Source organism: Poecilia reticulata, chromosome 16 (genome assembly GCF_904066995.2).
Source record: "Poecilia reticulata chromosome 16, P_reticulata-male-v2, whole genome shotgun sequence".
Taxonomy (NCBI): domain Eukaryota; kingdom Metazoa; phylum Chordata; class Actinopteri; order Cyprinodontiformes; family Poeciliidae; genus Poecilia; species Poecilia reticulata.
In genome coordinates this window covers 11,655,964-11,675,966 of record NC_088845.1, presented here as the reverse complement: position 1 = coordinate 11,675,966, position 20,003 = coordinate 11,655,964, and the positions used below count along the sequence as shown (strand labels likewise).

Genomic DNA, 20,003 nt, shown 5'->3' with positions numbered 1-20,003 from the left:
GTTGAATAAATAAAGATGGTCCATTCTTACTTGCAAAGTCGCTCCCATTCAGTCAGACTAAATGGAAAGAGTGGGAGGGGGGGGACAAAAACGCATGGTAAAAGGTGAATGTCAGCCCCAGTCTTGGATCCTGCAGTCTTTAACAGGGTTTCTGGATTATTCATCATCCAATCAACTGACCGGCTTCACTATTCCTACTCGGGGACAAAAATTGAAAATTATGTAACATTTTTCATCCACTTCACAATTCTGAACTACTTTCAGATGGTCTCACATAAAATTCAATGCGTGACAGCTCAGCGGGACTGAATACTTCCAAGTCAGTTTTGCCAAAAACGTATAAGAACTGTAAAATATATTCATATTTTTTTTCCCTTTAAATACTTGAAATATAGAAAACGCATTCATGTAATTTTGCGAACAACTGGCATTTGCACTTACTGACGGACCTTTTTGTGACACCAGTGACACCAAAATAGTTTGATTTTACAGTTGAATATGAATCATGTTTTACTTCAGACACAATGTAGGAAAAGAAGATTTTCATCCTCTGCGTCCTGATCAGTGATCTAATCACTTCTGCAGCGGGAGGCCAGGCATCATCTGCCCAAGAACTACTTCATTAGTAGCGTGTGACCTGAGATGAAAACATGATTGCAATCAAGGATGGCATTTTCACTGCGTGGACGTGTCGCATGGCCGAAGCACGAGCGGAACCGCGCGCGCGCTCGGTACCCAACTCCCTCCACCACCACAAACACACACAGACGCACATAACCATCCATCCATCTTCAACAGCTGGAGGGGGGCGGGGGGGTGACCTGCGAGGACGCGCCTCTCTCCTCTCCCTCTCCTCCTTCTGCGCTGCTGCTCCGTGCGCGCTCCCGAGACGGAGGCAGGCTTTTCGGGGAGCTGTGAGAGCAGACGAGCGGCTGCGGGGGAGAGAGAAAGATGGAGGTGAGGGTCGGGGAGAGACTCCTGTGGCTGGCCGTGCTGTCCACTGTCCTCTGCGTGGATTCGGTCTTCGGAAAATACGTCAAAGGCATCGTCAACACCAAAGAGGTGAGGGCAGAATTTTTGTTTCTCCGTGCGCTGCTGACAGGGACTGATTAGACTTTAATGCAGGTGTCACTGAGCTGGACTGTGCTACATTTTACGCCCAAGTTCCCTCTTCTCTCTCAGTAGCTGTCGCTGGAAACACACTCGGCTCCTCTGTCGAGCCTCTGCGCGCTGTCTGCGGATGTGGCGTATATTTTAGCCTCATTGTGACAGTATACGGGGTCCCAGTAAGCGACGTCCCTCAGGTCCAGCAGTGTCTGCCTGTCTTTAATTAGCGCCTCCACGTTAGGAAACCCTCTCCTGGTCTTTAAATTGATTAGATGACCCGTCACAGGTGTGCGTCATATCTGTGCTTGCGCGCAGCTTTTGGTTTGTGTTGAACCTCAGAAACTAACGCCTGGTCCAGGGTCTGAGGTCTGTTGTCGCACAGATCAGCATCACATAGAACTGTGGCTGAGCAGCTATTACTTTGTAATTCCTGTCCTTATTATCCTGCACTCTACCGCTTTGTTGGGCTCAAGTTGTTCATAATTAACCATCACTCCTCATTGCCATAGTAATGTGGTTCATAGAACTTGTAGTTTTAATTTATGAGAAAAAAAATGCTCGTTCAGTCAGTGAAATCAACAGCATGTATAAGTCTAAAGTGAAACACAAACACTGTACTCTGCTGGAAGTCTTGCTCTCTCTCGCTCTTTGGCAGCATGTTTCATTATGTTGCAGAAAATTTAGTTTGTATTCTTCTTTCAGTAATGATTCAGTATAATTCAGAAAGTTCTATAGGTATGATATTTTAATTACATCTACCGCCACAATTTACTTAATAGCTTTTATAAATGTGATGTTTACAAACACATTTTTAGTGGAATCATAAATTTAACTGTCGGTGCTACAGGTCGACTTTTATATTTTCAGAGGACGGGGCTGGAATGTGTCCGTTTTCCTCAAGTGATGGCTCCTGCAGGAAGCTCTTGGGAAATGCAGAAAGAAACTCTATGAGTTTTCTCTTTTTTTTTTTTTTTTTTAACCAAGCAAGGTTGGATTCTCTTCTGTCTGTCTTCTGTGTACCTTGTCTCTTGTTCATTGCTTGATTCTGAGGCACCAGCACCACTGCAACCCTGAAGGATTAATCCTGTATTGAAAAACAGACACATGGTGATTAGTGGACTAACTGTTTCAGATGCAGTATTATTTTAAGTGATGTTTTTCCACTATGTGGCACAGACAATGTGATACTGAATTGGCTGTTGACTGGCATTTGTGTTGCGAGTATGGTTGCATTAATCAGAATTTTTGTGCAGAATTCTGAGCAAGTGATGAGGATAGTTTTACAAATTATCCTCGAAAATTAATACATGAAATGTAACTCGGTTTAAATTTCTATGTCAAAAAGACAAAATAATAAGGAAGTTGACATTTCAGACTCTCTTTTGCATCTTCTATTGTAATTTGGCATCTTCTATTGTAATTTGGCAAAGATAACTTTAATAATGCATTTTCGAAATCTGGTCCCCTAGCAGGAGAAAAAAAGTACAACTTTGTGGTATTCCTCTGAACCGTCCTGGCGTCTTTTCCACTTAAAGTCTTGCTTTCTCTCACTTCCTTGCACCATGAATGAACCATTTAAATAGCTTACTACATCCTTTTTTATCTAACTTTTAGTCCTCTTCCTCGAGTAACAAATTGAACAAGAAAGAGTGCTGTTGTTACTTTGACGTGGTAATGTGCGGGTTTTAGTTGTTCACTGATTAGAAGAAGATTAGATTTTGTGGTTTCTGGCCTGGCAGCTACCTGTCAGTCTCTCAAACTAAACAATAGTTAATTTCTCCGTACATCTTTACATTAGAGTCATCCCCAAAGCACCAGTTTTGTCTGTCCTAATGACCTACTAAGTTGCACCTACATGCTCTGATTATTTTGTCCCTGACATCAGATTGCCTGATCTCTTTACTTTAATAAACCTGAAAATCAGACCAGCTGTGAGATTGATCCGACCAGTTTGAATCCCCTGGACGGTGACAGACATCTGAACAGATAAACAAAGAAAGAGCCGTTTATCCAAACACCACAGCTGTTGACATGCCCTTGAACACCGACTGAATCTGCACCTGCTCCAGTGGTGCAGCACGGTGGTCATGCGGCAGAAGGCAGCACTGGGCAACTTCCAAGACTGCGCGTGCGTGCATGTGCGTGCGCGCGTGCATGTGCGTGCGTGCGTGCGTGCGTGCGTGCGTGCGTGCGTGTGTGTGTGTGTGTGTGTGTGTGTGTGTGTGTGTGTGTGTGTGCGTGTACGTGTGCGTGCGCGTGTGTTTGAGTGAGGGCAATTGTTTAGTTCCTCAATAAAACAACAGCCATCTACTCTTCCAGAACTCTGCAGTAAAAATTTTAAGTTGGTAAAATGGTCTGGATGTGCCTGACTACAAATGGACAGTATTTATTATAAAATCCCACAGATCTTAGCTTTTCGTAAAAAAAGACACATTAATTTTAATTAATTGGATTTATATTTGTGCATATCGTACATAATATTTATGTTTTTATTTACTGAAATCTGTCCGTTTTAAGCCCTGCAGAGAAGCTTCATTTGGCAGAATGTGCTTTGCTGCTTCTGATTTCTCCATTGTCGTACATCACAGAGACTCCTGCTGATAAGAGAATTTTGAGCAGGAAGCATTAATTATGATTTATTTATATACTGTTGTTGCAGTATTCAGGAGGTTATCTACAGAATAAAAATATTTGACTCAGAGCTCATTGCTTCTGTTAGCACCCGGAGTAAAACTGCGTGAACAGCCTTGAAATATTTTTCTTGTTTATTGCAGTAGCATAATCTCTCAGAAAAATATTGCTGTGCTTTGGAGATTTTTCTTTAATTTGCCCTTCTCACTTTGTGTGTTGGCAAGATAAACTTGACTTCTGTCCACCGACTTTTTTTTTTTTGTTTCTTTTTTTTTTTTTTATCACCGTCCCAGTAGTTTTTAATTATTGGCCTGATTGTATGAAAATTGATTTCTAGATTGAAATCCAGTGGGAAACATGACACTGAGATTGTTAAATTTTAGGATTAAATACTATTTTCTCTTTATTCCATAATTACAATGTGCTGTTTACCGAGATGTATAAAACAGTGACGGTCCATCCAAGCAGACCAACATATTCTTGGCAACCAGAATTTTGACGCATCGACTCCTAAAATGTAACAGTTTACCAAAAAATGCATCCAAGCAGTCATTTAGAACTGGACTGGATTCGATGTGTTGTCCAGCTCTACTCTGACGCGTCAGCATAGCATCAAATGCAACAAATGCACCCTCTCAATGTTGCAGTGTATCATTACCATTCCACACCTGTGAGGCTTCCCCTTCCATTTATTTTATAAGAAAAACTCCAGAAAAAAAGACCAAATAGCATGTCTTTGCTGAGTGGGAGGTAAATGGTATGCACTTAGCCAAACCCTTTTAACCTTCGTTAGGTTCCGCAACTCACTGCAGAAAGGGTTTTCTGTCACTCATTCACACAATCGCAGAGAAGAGTGGAGCTGCCTTACAAGGCACTTCCTTTGTGTTTGGGTTTCAGAGTTTTTGTAGCTGAAAGACGCAGGCATGTTGAAATGCCAAGCAACTGATTAGATGACAGTGCTCTTTGCTACACGGGTCCCGCTGCCTGTAAAATTTGTGACAAGGTTTATCTGGAGGGAAAGAAAGAATATGTACCTTGAATCAATATTTAAATTGCTTTTTGTTCTCCACAGTCGCTGGCTTTCAGCTTTGCTATTTTCTGGTAATATAGAAACAGTTTTTAATAGATTCTGTTTTTAATAGACTCAATAACAGAATTTCTCATGTCTGTGCACTGGCTGGCATTCGTAAGGAGAGACGGACGAATGGACAGAGAGAGAGAGAGAGAGAGCGTTTACCAACTCATGATTCCTTTATAACAACATGTCAGCAGCTTTTAAAGAGAACTTAATTTCTCCTCTGTGAATGATGGTGGAAGTCTGTCAAGGCACATGCAGAGTCAACAATTTCACCTCAATCGCTTTTTGACTTGAAATCATTCAAGCCACTTCACAAATTGTTCAACCTTTAATATTATTTGGCTCATAAATAAAAAAGAAATCCATGGCTGGTGACTAGAATGGACCAATTTTCTGCCTGAATGACACTTCCTAGCAATTGGACACTGAAAAAAATCGAATCTTTTTCAAATGAGTCAATATACCATGCATAAGCACCACTTAGCACTACACCACTCTTCAATGTAGAAGCTGGTGCTGAGTGTGAATGTGATTTTTTTTCTGAATTAGTAAGGTGTTAGAAAATATATTTTCAGAGAAATGTCAGACAGTATTTAAAATGGAAGTGTATTTTCTATGACATGTGACATTGACATTGTAAGATGGAAAGAGCAGATAACAGGAAGGCTAATTTGAGTTCAGCAAAGTTGCTGTCATTTTCTTTGCACTCTCCAACTCTCACTGAACAGTCTATTTATGCACTGAGGCAGTAGTCTCAATGCAAAATATATTCCCCCCCCCCTAAATATATATTTTTCATTGTAGTTAAAATAATAGTACAAATCTTTATTTAATATTAAAGTTGTGCTAATGCTAGATATACACTAAAATACTCTTGACATACAGATGCTTTGTATTTATTCTTCACTCATCACTTTGCAGAAATCAGCATTTATTTATAAAGTTTGATTTTAGGAACACGTCACAAGTGGAGAAGCTATTCATTTATATGCAACTCCTCAACTATGTTGAAAAATTAGCTTTTGCTTACGATTGAAGCAAAACAAAAAAAAAATCATAGGGACTGCTACTCCTACTTCTTTCCCTCTGGCCCTGTTTGCTGCAGGGTAAGAGAGCTGTCTCCCTTTTCTAAAGGTTGGGTATTATCAAGGTTTCCAGTGGGTAGTTCTGTTAAGAGCTAAGCTTAGATCCTTGAAAAAGTTTGGAAGAGACAGAAGAAGACTCCAGAGGATTTGTCTTTTAAGAAACAAATGTTCGTCACTGTCCTCTGAAGTCTTGAATGCACAGCAATGTGAATCCATGTAGTTTAACGCCTCATCAACTTTAGTGGTGCATTCCTGCTTCAAGGTCTCCCTCTAAATTCTCTTCTCTCAAATGTATTTAAAGTTTAAGTTCTGCTTGAGTCTTTCTACCCTGCAACTTTATCAGCGTCTGCACAAGTGAAGGCAAAGTTTGCTGTGCTGTAAACTGACCAAGGAAAATTACCACACTGGGATTGATGAACTGCTAAAAATTGCTACCTGGCTGCAGAAATTACAGTAAGCCACAAACACAGCTATCCAAAGCTGCTGGTGCAGAAGAATGGTCAACCGCTTTCTGTGGGCAGGTTGATGTTCACAATTAGCCTAAGTGTCTCTCAGTGTGTGGACGCGCTGATAAAACATCCCTTTGAGAGGGTTGTGGTTCACCAGATTTAAGGGCAGAGGAAGGACGCTGGGTTGAAACCAGCTGGGAAAATTAGGGAAGTGAATTAACTTTGTCCTCCTCCAACATTCAGCAGAAGCAAAGGACCACTGAGCAAGCCAGTAAATCTACACTCTGTTAGGCGCTGTGTCATTGAAGTGTGTATTTTAAGTGAACAGCGGCAAACATTAACTTAAGTAAGGATTTTCTGTGACTTTTGGTTGACCTGGGCTGTCAATAGACTATGGTGTAAGATATTAAATTATTTCAGGAATACCGTTTTATTTTTCTTATGTAGATTACATGCAAATAATAATTAATAAAAGTTCTAATCAGTCAGAAATTTTTTTTCAACATCAGTCCAAATACTATGTAAACACACTGAGCATAAATTATGTGTGTATAGTATAACTTAATCATGAGCTATTCATTTAAAATTTTCTTCATTAAAAAGTTAATTTAAAATAATTAATTCATGTTTTAATCTTAGTTACTGCAATTCATTCAGGTTTACTTTTGCTAATTCTATTCATGGCACTCACTTACAGCTAATGTCTGTCATCTCAAGGCACTGTACCAAAAAAGGAAAACGTGAAAAACAAAGCAATAGCCTATATTTAATGGGATAAAAATGACTGTTAATTATGCTGTTAATGAAAGAGACAGATAAATACAGAAGGACGTGGCCAGGAGTATACTCCCTAAGCATCCACCAAAACATATACCTAATTAATAACAATGGCTTTATCAGTTACTTATCAAAAGTTAAAGACAATTTGAAACTTAAAAGGACTGGTCCAGGCTTTCTTTCTCTGAGAACAAAAGAGCAAAAGAGTTCACATAGTTAAAGGTATTAATATCTCCAAAATGAGTCGATCGAATCACTGGGTCAGAAGTACTTTCAATGGAAACAGAAAGAAAATAGTATAATGGGAGCAATTTCTCTGGCAAGGACTTAATTCAATCTGAAGTACTTTCTTTTTTTAGGACAACATATGGCCAGTGGATCCATCCATGAGAATGAACACTACAGCATAATTGCACAGGGCCAGGAATACTTTCTATGGAAAGAAAAACAGAATAAAGTAATTTAATTCAACAATTTCAAACAATGCAGAAGTGGAGTATAGTACAAATAAAAGTGATTATGGAGCTATCTCATAAAATGACTTGCAGTTATTTTTTTTTTCATTTTAAAAATGTACTAATTAAAAGTAAGTGCCCCCCGGGTCGGATATTTCTGTTTCAGTCTTGAACTTCTGGACTCCTGCTGAATATTACCGGAGTGAAGAAATTGGCTGCAGGCACATTGAAACATTTTTTTTTTGGCTGCCCAGTTAATGACCATCTTTGGATTGGGCCAGAAGTGGCTGGAAACTCCTTTGGAAATAAATGAAAATGAGCGAGTGCCCTTGAAAGTTCTCTTTCTAATTTAAAAGTTTGGCACCCAGATTCATCAGCGTTGCTCTGCTCAGTGGGCCTTTCGACTTCCTGAAGTCGACACCTCCCAACCTGTGAGGAGAAAGGAAAAGGGGAATGAAGGTTAATGAACTAACAGTTATTCATTGTTGAATTTTGTCAGAATTAAAGGTGATAATAGAATGACATAGAACAGAAAAAAGGCTTTTGTTTTAGCTTGATTTAAATAATTTCACTTTTCAGTTCTGAACTCTTTAGATTTCCCAAAGTGAACTTTAGAAGACACAACAAAGTCTTTTTAGTTTGACTTTGAAGTACTTTTCAGGAACCTCTTGTATGCATGACTCAATCAGTTTTCCTTCATCTCTTTTTAATGAGGACATTGTGATTAGATACAGGTGATGCTGGATGTGTTCACGCATGTGAGGTGTTTCCATATGCTTGCTATTATGTGTTTGTGTGTGTATGTGTGTTCATGTGTCCCCCAAAAGTCTGTCGACACACCACCACCCCCAACAACTGAAAGAAAAGGCATCAAACTTCTGCGTTTTTGTGTGTGTGTGTTTATACTGTGCCACGTTGTGTAGCCCTGACTAATGAATCATTGAGAGGCCCAGCGGTCCAGGGGTGACTTGACTAGCTGACTGGTAATTAATTGTTAATGAGGCTTAGCAAGCAAACATGGATCTTGGGAGAAAGAGGAGGAAAAAAAAGACAGAAATCTATGGAGATGAGAGGATGGAAACTGTGAGGACTCAACCAAAAATTAAAGGGAAACAGAAGCTGGGAGATGCTGAATTGACCAGATACTGCATCAAGGCATAGGACTTGATTAATGAGGTGTGCATACACACATACACACACTCGCACAATTTGAGAGGTGGCTGAGTGACTCTGCATCACAATGCAGTGGCCTTGGGGAAATAGGAGGACTAAAAAGGGATTAAAGTAGACACCTCATTCCCTGTTGCTGCTCTCCTGTGACACTGAACTATGCTAGGCTAACTATTGCTGCTTATTTTAGCTGTTGGCGATTGTGGAATTACAGAACCGCTGTGATAACTGCTCTGAAAGCCAGTAAATAAAACAGAAGCTTGACATGACTTCCTCAGATTCAACTGTCTGCTTTTATAACAAACAAGCCAAATATGTGAAGCTTTGATTATCCAGGGCTGCAACTTATAATTATTTTGTCCATCTATTAACTAAATTCATTGTGCTAGTGATTGATTGCTTTGTGTATATAATGTCTGAAAATAGTAAAAAAAAAATGCCGGTCATGATGCTGAGATGAGAGAATGATTTACATTTTTACTTGAAAGGAGATCTAAATAACTGTCAAATATGTCTGCAGAAGCTGTTGCATATAGTAGATGTAGTAACTTATATTTCCGTTTATTCAATCACAATTAAAGTAGCTACTGATTTAATAAAATTCATACTTTTCGTTATTTGCTTTAAATATCCTTGCATTGAGTAGCTGATATACTTCCATAAGTCTGTCTTTTTTCAGGTTAGTGCATTCTTGTTTTTGAACATTCCTATGTCGGCTATTAAAGACATCATAGAGTAGTGTATATTTTTTATTATTTAGTGTACAATAGCAATAACCTACCAACCTCCCATTATGAAGGATGGGTTTCTGCTGCAGCAGTTCAGAAAATATATTTTGAGGAAGAACTCTGGAGAGTAAAACCCAACTAATTCTTCTAATTCTGTATTTAGGCACATGAGTTTACAAGATGCACAAGAATCGAGCATATAGTTAATATTTGAACACACTGTGGCAGAAGAAGAGCTACTTCTGAGACATTTTGACATTGATACTAAACCATTTCAGCTGCACAAGGTCCAGCCTTATGTTGTTATGCCAGAGGTTGACTCCATGACCCCTGTTTGTCTCCCTGGCAATTATTTTCTGCAGAAGCAGCAGGTGATGCAACAGTTCTGCAAGAAAAATCTTTGGGACTTTAATAGGAGGAACTACCCAGACTATATCTGTCTCAATGAAGATCTTTGGTCATGAATTTAATTGTTCCTTTCTACTGCAGTATTTTTTTTACAAAATGCCCCTTCCCTGTGAGTTATTGGGCTCATACATTACTGAAATCCATTCAGTGTTTTGACTGAAACATGTATCTACATCCAACATGTTTTGATGGAGACATTTGATTTAAGGACTTCAAATAAAGAGGGGAAATTATTAAAATTACAAATGGGTCTACTTTGAAAAATGTTTCTTTATGCGATGCCACCAGAGGTACTTGTGCATGGAGCCCTGTTTTGGGGATTTTATCTTTGGTCAACTAACAATTTACAACAAAATAAGAAACCTGATCATGACATGTTCTGTAGCTCACTACTCTAAACATAATTTGGCTGATCTTACAAAAGAGTCTGACTTATAGCTTTAAATCCACTTAAAATATACTAAAGAAAACTGTTGGAGACAAACAATTGGCAACCTTTATGATAAACTAAGCTCCTATTGATAGTTTTTTTTTTAAATGTGCCAAATGAAATTTAAACAATGTTTAAAGTTGTAAAAATGTGCCATCTGAACACTGGAACTGCTGAGATGTAAGGATCTCCTTATATCTGCCAGAGAAATGCATTTTGACCCACAGTCAGAGGAGCCTCAATGATTACAAACAGGACAAGAATTAGGATTGAGTAGCAAAAATATTTATTTTATAGTAAAACTGTATCTGGTTCATATTTTAGATTCTGTTTGTAAAAGTGATCAGTGACTTTAATCATGAAAAAAAATCACAACAATAGAGTTTTTCTCATCATGCCATTGTAGAATATTTCAAGTCACAGATTAAAAAAAATAATCAAATGAAGAAAAACACACAATAAACTGAATGAGGTAAAATGTTATGTCTAGAAGCAAGTAATTTCTTTAATAGCAAAACATTTCCATAAAAGCAGAAATATGCACACCCCTAAAAGTACAGCAGCATAGTTCTCACAACTCTTAAATTATTTTATTTATCCTGTTGCATTTCACACACTTCCTGTTTCATTTAGCCCTCTTTGTTGATCAGCAGTGATGCCCTTCTTAGCACCATCAGGGTTGAGGACGTACTCATTGCTTAATTACCAGCAGAGCTCATAGATGGAGTCATGCTGGGTCACAAGGCATCAAGCCCCAGCAGAGGACACCACTGATGGCTTTGACCATCTTCTGGTCTCAGCCCTAATGGAATATTTCACCTCCATATTTTCAAGGCTGCATTAGTCATATTAAATATTGAGCTCTGACCTTCATCCATGCATATCAGGCTAATTTTCCAAAATTTGAATCCTGCCTGCTCATGTTCTAATGTTTATGTTATCCTGTCAGTTTGTAAAACTACACATGTAAAACCAGTGTAATCTGTAGCAAATTGTGGTATAATCATTCATCAATAAACCACACCTTGTTAACTGATTTAATTTCTGATCAGTATTGCCATTGGTTTGGCCTACAACCGTACCATCATTGTCCTGTTTCTAGGGATACACACCCATAACACAATCATTTCCAGTTTAAGACGGCTGCACACTCTGAACAACATGCAGGATTTGTCCCATACAAATAAATAAACAATTCAACATAATCATTATACCTCAGTTATCTAACAAAAATGCTGGGTTTTCAAGATGTTTTACATTTCATGTAAACAGCTCAGCTCAGATGAACTAAAACGGCTCATGTGAGCCGTTTCAGCCAGAAAATACCTGAACTACATCGAGCAGCTTTTCCAAGGCTTTGATCAGGACAGCAAATATGGATTAATGTCTTAGGGAGGTTTGCCTTTTAAAACATTTTTATAATCAGCTCTGCTTTCTTAATAAATGTGCATAAAATTTCCTCAAGCCTTAGTGTCACCATCAAACTGCATGCTTTCTAAGACCGACAGTGTGAAACCTAAAAGTGTACAAATCCTCATATTTGGGAAACTGTTCTTTTTATGGTTTGTGTTATAATTTTAGCTCATGTTTTCTTTGGAAAAAGTTATACATCCAATCCTCAACAGCAAAGAAACAACTGGAGGGGGCCTTTTTCTTTTGTCAGTTCCCAGTACATAACGCCATGTCCAAAACAGAAAGCTCTTTGAGTTTGTTTTAGAAACACTTAACTGGTGTGCACAGAACCTGACCTCAACCCCATCAAATACCTTCTGGGAGGAAGTGGAAGGCCGAATTGAAAGCAGGGCCTTATCGCCTGACATCAGCACCTGACCTCTCTAAAGCCCCTGCAGCGGAAAGGGAGCAAATCCTTGCAGCTAGGTTCCAAAATCCTGTTCAAAGCCTTTCTTGAAGAGTAGTGGCTCCTCTGGCTGCATATTAAAGACTACATCCAGGGACTGAAATTTCCAACAGATTTTTTTTTTCTCAAAGTTTTATGTATCTTTCTTTCTCTTTTCGTTAATGCCTCCATCCATTTCATTTTGAAAGCAACAGAAACAATTCTGTCATTCAACAGCGGCTACTGAATTCATATCAAATTTTGTATTTTCAATTAATAAGCGTCCGTTTCAATTGAGAAAAGGTTAGCCAGACAGTTGTGATTTTAGCCACGGATTTGCTGTTTTTTAAGCCATTGCGATTAATTATGAATGAGGATAATAACCAGTTGATTCCTCTGCTTTCAGTTTATAAATGTGTGTATTCACCGCTCAAGTGGCACCGTTTTGCCTTATTTGTATGTGTGAAAAGCACAGAGAATTTGCTCATATTGGAACAAAGTCAAACTAATTTACTGCTTTGAACATCATTGTCAGAAGCATGTGGAATTGAGTTGAAAAACACTGGAGCGCAAATGGAAAAGAGCAGGACGGAATAAAAATTGATATTTGTTGTAGATGAAGGTATGTCCTTTGAGGTTTCTATGGCAGCTGTAAATGAAGGTATATTGGAGTTGAAGAGTGAGGCAAAAGGAGAGTGAATTAACTGTGTTTGGATGGTGGTGGGCTTGCATATTTCAGACCTGTGAAAAGCGCCTCTGTTTGGCTGACAGATGTTTGTCGCTAATTCTTTGTGTTTGTTTCCCTAACAAAGGGGTCTTTCATAGCCCCAGCCTGTGGTGTGTTAAATGATACGCCCCCGCCCCCTCCTCCATTCCACCACCTCAACCTTGACAACCCCTTTCGGCTCACTGCAGGGATTCATCTCTGGGTCAGTTCTTCCCTCTGCTGTCATGGCTACAGCCTTAAGCGTCGCCTTACAGACGATGCTCCGAGGTCGGCATGAGTCCCTGGCTTTTCCCTTGAATTTATAACCCAGCAGCTCCAGGCGCTGGAGTTGGCTGGCAGTAGCTGAAATATGGCTGCGGTTCTGTTTGTAGTGATATATGGAGGCAGCGGAGCTGGCTATGTTATGTTGCTCTAGTTGCACTTTATTTCTCAGCACAGAAATTACAGGGCTTGTTTATATAGGGGAGAACGCTGGAAGGAGGTAATTGCAGTATAATGGTGTAGGAGGTGTTTTGTTGGTCGTTCTCTGATTCAAAGTTCATAGGAGTGGACCAGAATCTCTCTTTTATTAAGGAAGCGGATCGTTAAGGTAAAAATATGCTGCAGTTTCTTCTGTGTGACTGTGAATAAAAAGGCTTTCTTTAAATTATTTTTCAATTTCAGAATAAACATGAAAAGTTTTTTAATATATCCAACAATTTGCAGGAGACAGATGAGATATGCACGGATAGAATGTAACACTACCCAGTTATACCTCCATCGACTCACTTATCTGAGATTGGACTGCAGGGGCAAAGGTCATGCACGCCTCAACTGGAACTTTCCAAGTCACTCCTGTCTAGAAACAAAAGCTGCTTCTCCATTGTTGATTCTCTCTAGCCAGTTAATGTGGAGTTTGGTTCAACACCAGTTCTGAGCGTCTCCATTACGGTTCCATTCCTCCATGTGGGTGTGCATATGGGAATGTGGGCGGGATGCGAATGTGCAGCGGTTGTGGACGACTCTCTGATGAAGTTTGCAGTGACACTCAGCAACGGAGAAACTTTTTCCGTTTTGGTTTTGATGGACTAAAAACCCTGCGATAGACTGGTGACTTGTCCAGGGTGACCCCGCCTCTCACCCGGAACATTAGCTGGAGTTAGGCACCAGCAACCCTCCCGACCCCACTAAGGGACAAGGGTGTACAGAAAATGGATGGATGGATGGATGGATGGATGGACTAAAAACCCCCAGATATTTCATTTTGTCTTATTTAAATTCACCGCACATCCAAATATAATAAAAACCATTAAGTTAACAAAATAAATACATATATTTGTTTTGTTATACATATAAGTATGTCTATATCAGTGGTTCTTAACCTTTTTTGAGGTACCGAACCCATCAGATTCATATGCGCATTCACTGAACCCTTCTTTCGTGATAAAATGTTTTTGTTTTTTTTTCCAAATTCAAGACATATGGGTGACCCAACTAGAGTCTAGTTTTGTCACTTTAAGAAGATCACTAAGTCTTAAAAGGTAGAGTCTCTGAGAACAGTTCTTCAAAATATAGTCAGTGTTTTCAGCAAAATTGAGCTGACTGTCCAGGAACGACCAAAGGTATTTGAAATTTGCCACAGTTTCAACAGGTTGGCCATCGAGAGAAATTGGAACCACTTTAAGGTCTTGTTTAGATAATTTAATTAGCTCTACATTCTTAAGATAATGAAACATTAATAATAAATAAGACTTTGCGGTATTCTGATTTAGTAAAGTAATTATATTAATTGTGTTACCACCCCCACGCCACTAGAGGCAGTAGAAAGCCCAAAAAGATGCAACTATGGAGCAGATTTAGAAGTACACCAAAGGCTACAGAATTTGATAAAAATGGTGAGCTTTGCTGAAGTAAATAAAGACACAAGTTCAAATCCATGCTGAGAGTGGAGCTCGTTCAATCAGTGCTCCTCCGCAGCACTGATTGGCTAAGCAATGTAACGTGATCCTCTGCAGCAAGTGATGGCAAAGCGGGGCGCGTCATCACGACTTTACACAAGTGTGTCTTTACTTCCGCAGCACAGGCTCCGCCGAACCCCTGAGACCGACTCATCGAACCCCTGGGGTTCGATCGAACCCAGGTTAAGAACCACTGGTCTATTTCCTGGCACTTTATTTTTTAAACATGTGCAACCTTTTGGATTTAGGTAATGCAGTCAAATGATTTACAGTAAGACAATATCCAAACATGAACTTCATTTAAAAAAATTCCAATACCAAATTAATATTATGTAGTTCTGGAGTTTCACACCAGCAACACAAAACTGTATCACTGACAGAACGCTGACCACAGCAGCAACCGCTTCTCTCTTCCTCATTGCTGTCTCGTTCTTCAGACAGACGATCTGCTTGCAGGGCTGCAAAATCACCGTTACTCTGCTCCAAAAGTTAATGCATGTGCTTCTGGTGAACTTCTTGTGATTAATCTTATAATTACGCTCCTTCACCACACTGTGCAGCTTTGTGATAGCAGATGACATGTCCATTGGTCCAATAGTATATCAGAAATATTGTTTGGAATTTGCAATGATGTTAAACATGGGCCAATCAGTGAATGCAGTCAACTGTCTGTCAATTCACTTCTGCACAGTACGCTTCTGGGCTGGGCTTGTACTACCCTAGAAATGAGAACCCACAATGGAGAAGAGCTGTGCAGGATCTGCTGACGGAGATGAAGCTGGCCAGAGTGGACTAGGCCCTCCATTTTGTTCCTCTAAAAAGCAGGTGTCAACGAGGCATCCTGACCAGATACCCCCACAACCTCAACTGACTGTTTTTGATATAGAGGAGCAGTTACTCCATCTCAGGTGTCCAGCTTAAGGCGGACCTCCTTACCGTGACTCTAACTCCGAGCTTGTTTACCCTCCAGACGAAGCTGATTGAAGCCACTTGTATTCAGGATCTCATTCCTTTAGTCATGATCCATTTCTCATTACTATAAGCAAGGTTGTACCTGGAGTAATAACATTTATCTGGAGTAATAACATTTATTTTCCATCTTTTTTTCACAACACACTGGAGCAATTCCTAAATTACTGCAGACCAGGACCTAATCAGTCTAATTATGTCCCGCTCAATCCTACCATCACTACCAAACAACACACCAAGATATTTAAACTTCTCTTATTTCTAAGCAGTCCTAATGCTAAACAAGCTTTGAGAATGATCTTTTTCGTGTTACCAAAAAGTAAATTAAACGTTCAAAAGTCTTAAATTATGGTTCATATTATTTTTGTTCTATGTAGAATGATGTGGTTCAGGTTTGATCGAGATACACTAGACTGGTATTCACAGCGATTAGGGGCCACTCTAGTTTTTGGGCAGACTTGAAATTCTGTCAGATAAACAATTTAAGAGTGGTAGATGCTTCTTCAGGGCTTTTGTAAGCTTCTGCTGTTAGATAGCATAACAAGCACTTTTTGCTGTCAACAGAACTGGACAACTGAAAATTCTTAGTTTCTTTCTTCAAAATAAGGACATTAAATAAGGATACAAGGTGTTAAACTTAAAGCACACCCCATATAATATAATGCTTGCATGAAAACCTCAGCTGGATAACACTTTGACACAAACTTCACTTAAGGCAAAAGTATTGAGGAGTTTTTATTTGCAAGACCTTGTGGTACCACATTGCACTCCTATGGTTGAATAACATTATAGAAAATACTAATGTTTTCATTTTCTACTTGGACTCATGTTTATTGCATCTAGATACCCACAAGATTGTTTTATTTTTTTGTATGTGAGAAAGCATCACTGAACACACTGGCTCTTAAGATGCCAGAAGAAGGTGATCAGTATCTGGTGAAATGATCCACTGTCTTGAAATTTAAATGAGGCAGCCATCTCATTCTCACATAGACATCCTAAACTTGAACTTCCCAGGAACCTGTCTAGTAACTAAATAAATAAAATACGAATTTACCTATGCATACCAAGGGTTGCTGGCTGACATATCCTTAGATGTATTGGGGGGGGGGGGGAAACTGCATAATTTGTTTCTCTGCTTTTATGCTTGACTATATATTGCATTTTTACATAGCTGTGTTTTGAGAGAAAAAAAACAAAAGCTTCCCTCTCATATACTTTTCTATTTCTGTTGTCGGGTCACAGAAGGAATCCAGATTTCCACTGAAAAGACTCATTTTGACTAATAGACGATTGTAATTGCTACTCATTTCTAAATCTTTCTGCTTTCTGAGATTTACATTTTTCTTTTGCAACTGTGATTCAACAAGGGAAAAAAAAATGCTGAACCCTTACATGCAATCCCAATGCAGAAAAGTCATTAGGCAAGATTTGAACCTAGCACTTAACCGTGCAATCAACTACCCGACTGCTCAAACCACAGAATTAAACTTTAAAAATCAATTGAGCAGCTTCAGCTCGTCCACAATGCTCCTGCCAGAGTCCTGACTAACACCTGGAAAATGGCTCACATTACACAGAGAATAATTCACTGCATGGGCATTTATAAAAGGACTATAAAATCTTGTGAATGTTGCATAAGGCACTGAATGGACCTAAGTACATTTTGGAGTTATCTGTCATGCGAAAAGCATGAGTTTCCAGAAAGGGGTTTAACAAGGAGAGACAACATTTAATGTCTGTGCTCCTCAGCTCTGGGACTAATTCTCTGAAAAGCTGAGGTAGGCAGAAGCCTTTGTCTTCTTGATCTCAGGAACATTAATGTTTACAGTAGCTTTCCTATAAAGACAAAGCTTACTTTTCAGTTCATTATGCTATTGATTAATTAAAAAAAATATTTAGACCTGGGTTTTCTTCTAAAAAACAATAGAGCACTGGTGATAACATTGGTAAACATTGAGATAATGATAACAGTTGCTAAGTGCCTCTTTTTTCCTTTACTCTCTTTCCTGTCTTTGCTTTGGTCTCTGTTTCCTCTAGCATTTTGGGCAATGTGTCCGGTATGAGCATCTGCTGCTGTGAGTCTATTTCCAATATTAGCTTGTAAAATGAATGTCCATAACCCTTGGGATACATTAGCTAACAATTATTGGATTCCAAACAGCCCTTTAATTTTTAAACACATTGATATAGCAATTATGGTATATTTGCACTATATTGTGTATCCCTATAAAACACTGTGAACTACCTTGTATGTGAATGGGACCTAGAAATAAACTTGCCTTGCCCAATAATATGCAGTCTGTTTTTTTTTTTTTAAACCATTTGAAGGTTTGAGGGTTTGTACAGATATTCTTTTCACATAAAACCCCCCTCGTATATCCTTGTTTTCAGTCTGTCAGGTCAGATTATCCTGCTTTAAACCTGCCATTTGCCCCTGATTAGAAAAGATTCACCAATCAGTGTCAACTGCAGAAGTGTGGAGGAGAAAAGACTGGAGCTCAGCAGGAACAGGCTGCAGGGACTTGAGCATCATCAGTTAGATCACAGAGGTTAGGCGTCTGCTCAGAGCTCAATGGATACTAAAAGAAAATACCTGCCTGAGCCACAGTCTGTTCACCCACTGCCTTCTCCCGAGTGATGCAGACGGATCCACTGATACATAGCCAGGTTTTTTTTCCCTCGATTTGTGAGTTCCAACATTCATCCTCCACACTCCACCAAGAAAATAGTTTTATTTTGGTTTTTGCAGAACAGATTACTTATATATTCATATCTAACTTTTGGGAGTGGGTGGCATAATGTAGTAGGACTGCATCTGTAATACAATCTTTCCACTCTACTGTCTCAGCCTACAGTGAAATATTTTCTGCTGGAGCTCAAAAACATAACAATAAGGTTTGAACTCCACTAGGCACACTTGGTTTGTTTCATTATTTAATCAAGCAGCCCCAAGTTGGTCCTTCTTCCTTTTGCTCAAGGGGAAAAGCTGCATTTGAAGTATGTTGGTTTAGATTCTCACTCCACCAGGTAAGAATTGCACTTGAAGCAACTTAAAAAGTAATCTCAAAACACAAAATCGTTCACATTGATTAAGATGGATATAAAAAGTCCAACTGTTTGGGACTTTTTTGGGACAGAAATCAAACTTTTGAGACGCATTTGTAACAGAGAACCGATGGAATAAAAAAGAAAAGGTAAAATGTAGCTTGTTTCAAAGAGCTTCTATTTTAGGAAAAAACAAGTCACCCACATTGCTGTCAGGTGTAGCTGCAACGGTGTATTTAATGTGAAAGTTTTCTGTCAAAGTTCATTTAACGCAAATCTTTGAGAGCTGCAACCCACCCACTGCTCAAAATGGGGAGGCTCAGAAATGTCCCACAGAAAGCAGAATAAAAAGGCGAGGCAATCATCAACAGATACAGTTGCTGGTTCCCACCGTGAAGCAGGCGCCATAAACAGTATGATGTTATGCTTTTAGATATGAGCCAAGATGCTTTCCTGCTACCTGTGTTTCAGTATCGTAAATATCTTGTAAGAAATGTAACAGAAAATATACTGCAAGACAGATATTCTGTTTTTGTCTCTATATTTGCCTAGTCCCAATGCCAGTTTGTGGGTGATGGAGTAGCTGCTGTGTATTTCCAGCCCTCAGTGTGGCAGTGGCAGAAAGCACCTTGAACTGGCTGCAGGTCCGTCACACAGACAGATTCAGTTAATGATAATCCAGTTGGTTTCCATGCTTTCGAGCGGGACCTCATGTTCAACTCTTCACTAACTGCTACCAGATATTTTCCTTTAGGAATAGCAGATGGGAACAAACAGCCATGTGAATCTTTAATTTCTGTGAAACAAGCATTTATTCCATTACTGGACTGCATCATTAAATGGGGTCAACAAAGCACCTTTACAGCAGTAAATGTACAATGATTCATGGTTTTCCCTGAATCTCCTTGAAGCAAACTGAAAATCCTGCTTCTTAGTATTACTAAACTCTTCCCACACCGTAGTTTTCCTGCGTGAGTCGAATGCTACTCTGCCTGCCTGTACTTGCATGCCCTCTCCTCATCTACCTACATCTTTATCGAGCTCTGTAGGACTCCGCCTTAGGCCGGATTAACCATTCAAAATAAGTTTCTCACCTCTGGGTCTGGCAGTATCATCTATCTTGTGCCTGTTGCTCTTTTTGAATACATCAATTGCAGAAAATATTCC

General features: G+C 39.3%; 1 protein-coding gene across 1 annotated transcript in view; it reads left to right on the top strand.

Annotated features, from left to right (window-relative positions):
- The first annotated feature begins 824 nt into the window (after nucleotides 1-824).
- The window catches only part of tmem145 (transmembrane protein 145), a 58,328-nt gene continuing 39,149 nt past the window's right edge, over nucleotides 825-20,003 (top strand). The window contains exon 1 of the mRNA XM_008431259.3: nucleotides 825-1,062. Within this exon, the coding sequence (XP_008429481.1) occupies nucleotides 952-1,062 (111 nt within the window). The 5' untranslated portion in view covers nucleotides 825-951. The remainder of the gene's footprint in view (nucleotides 1,063-20,003) is intronic.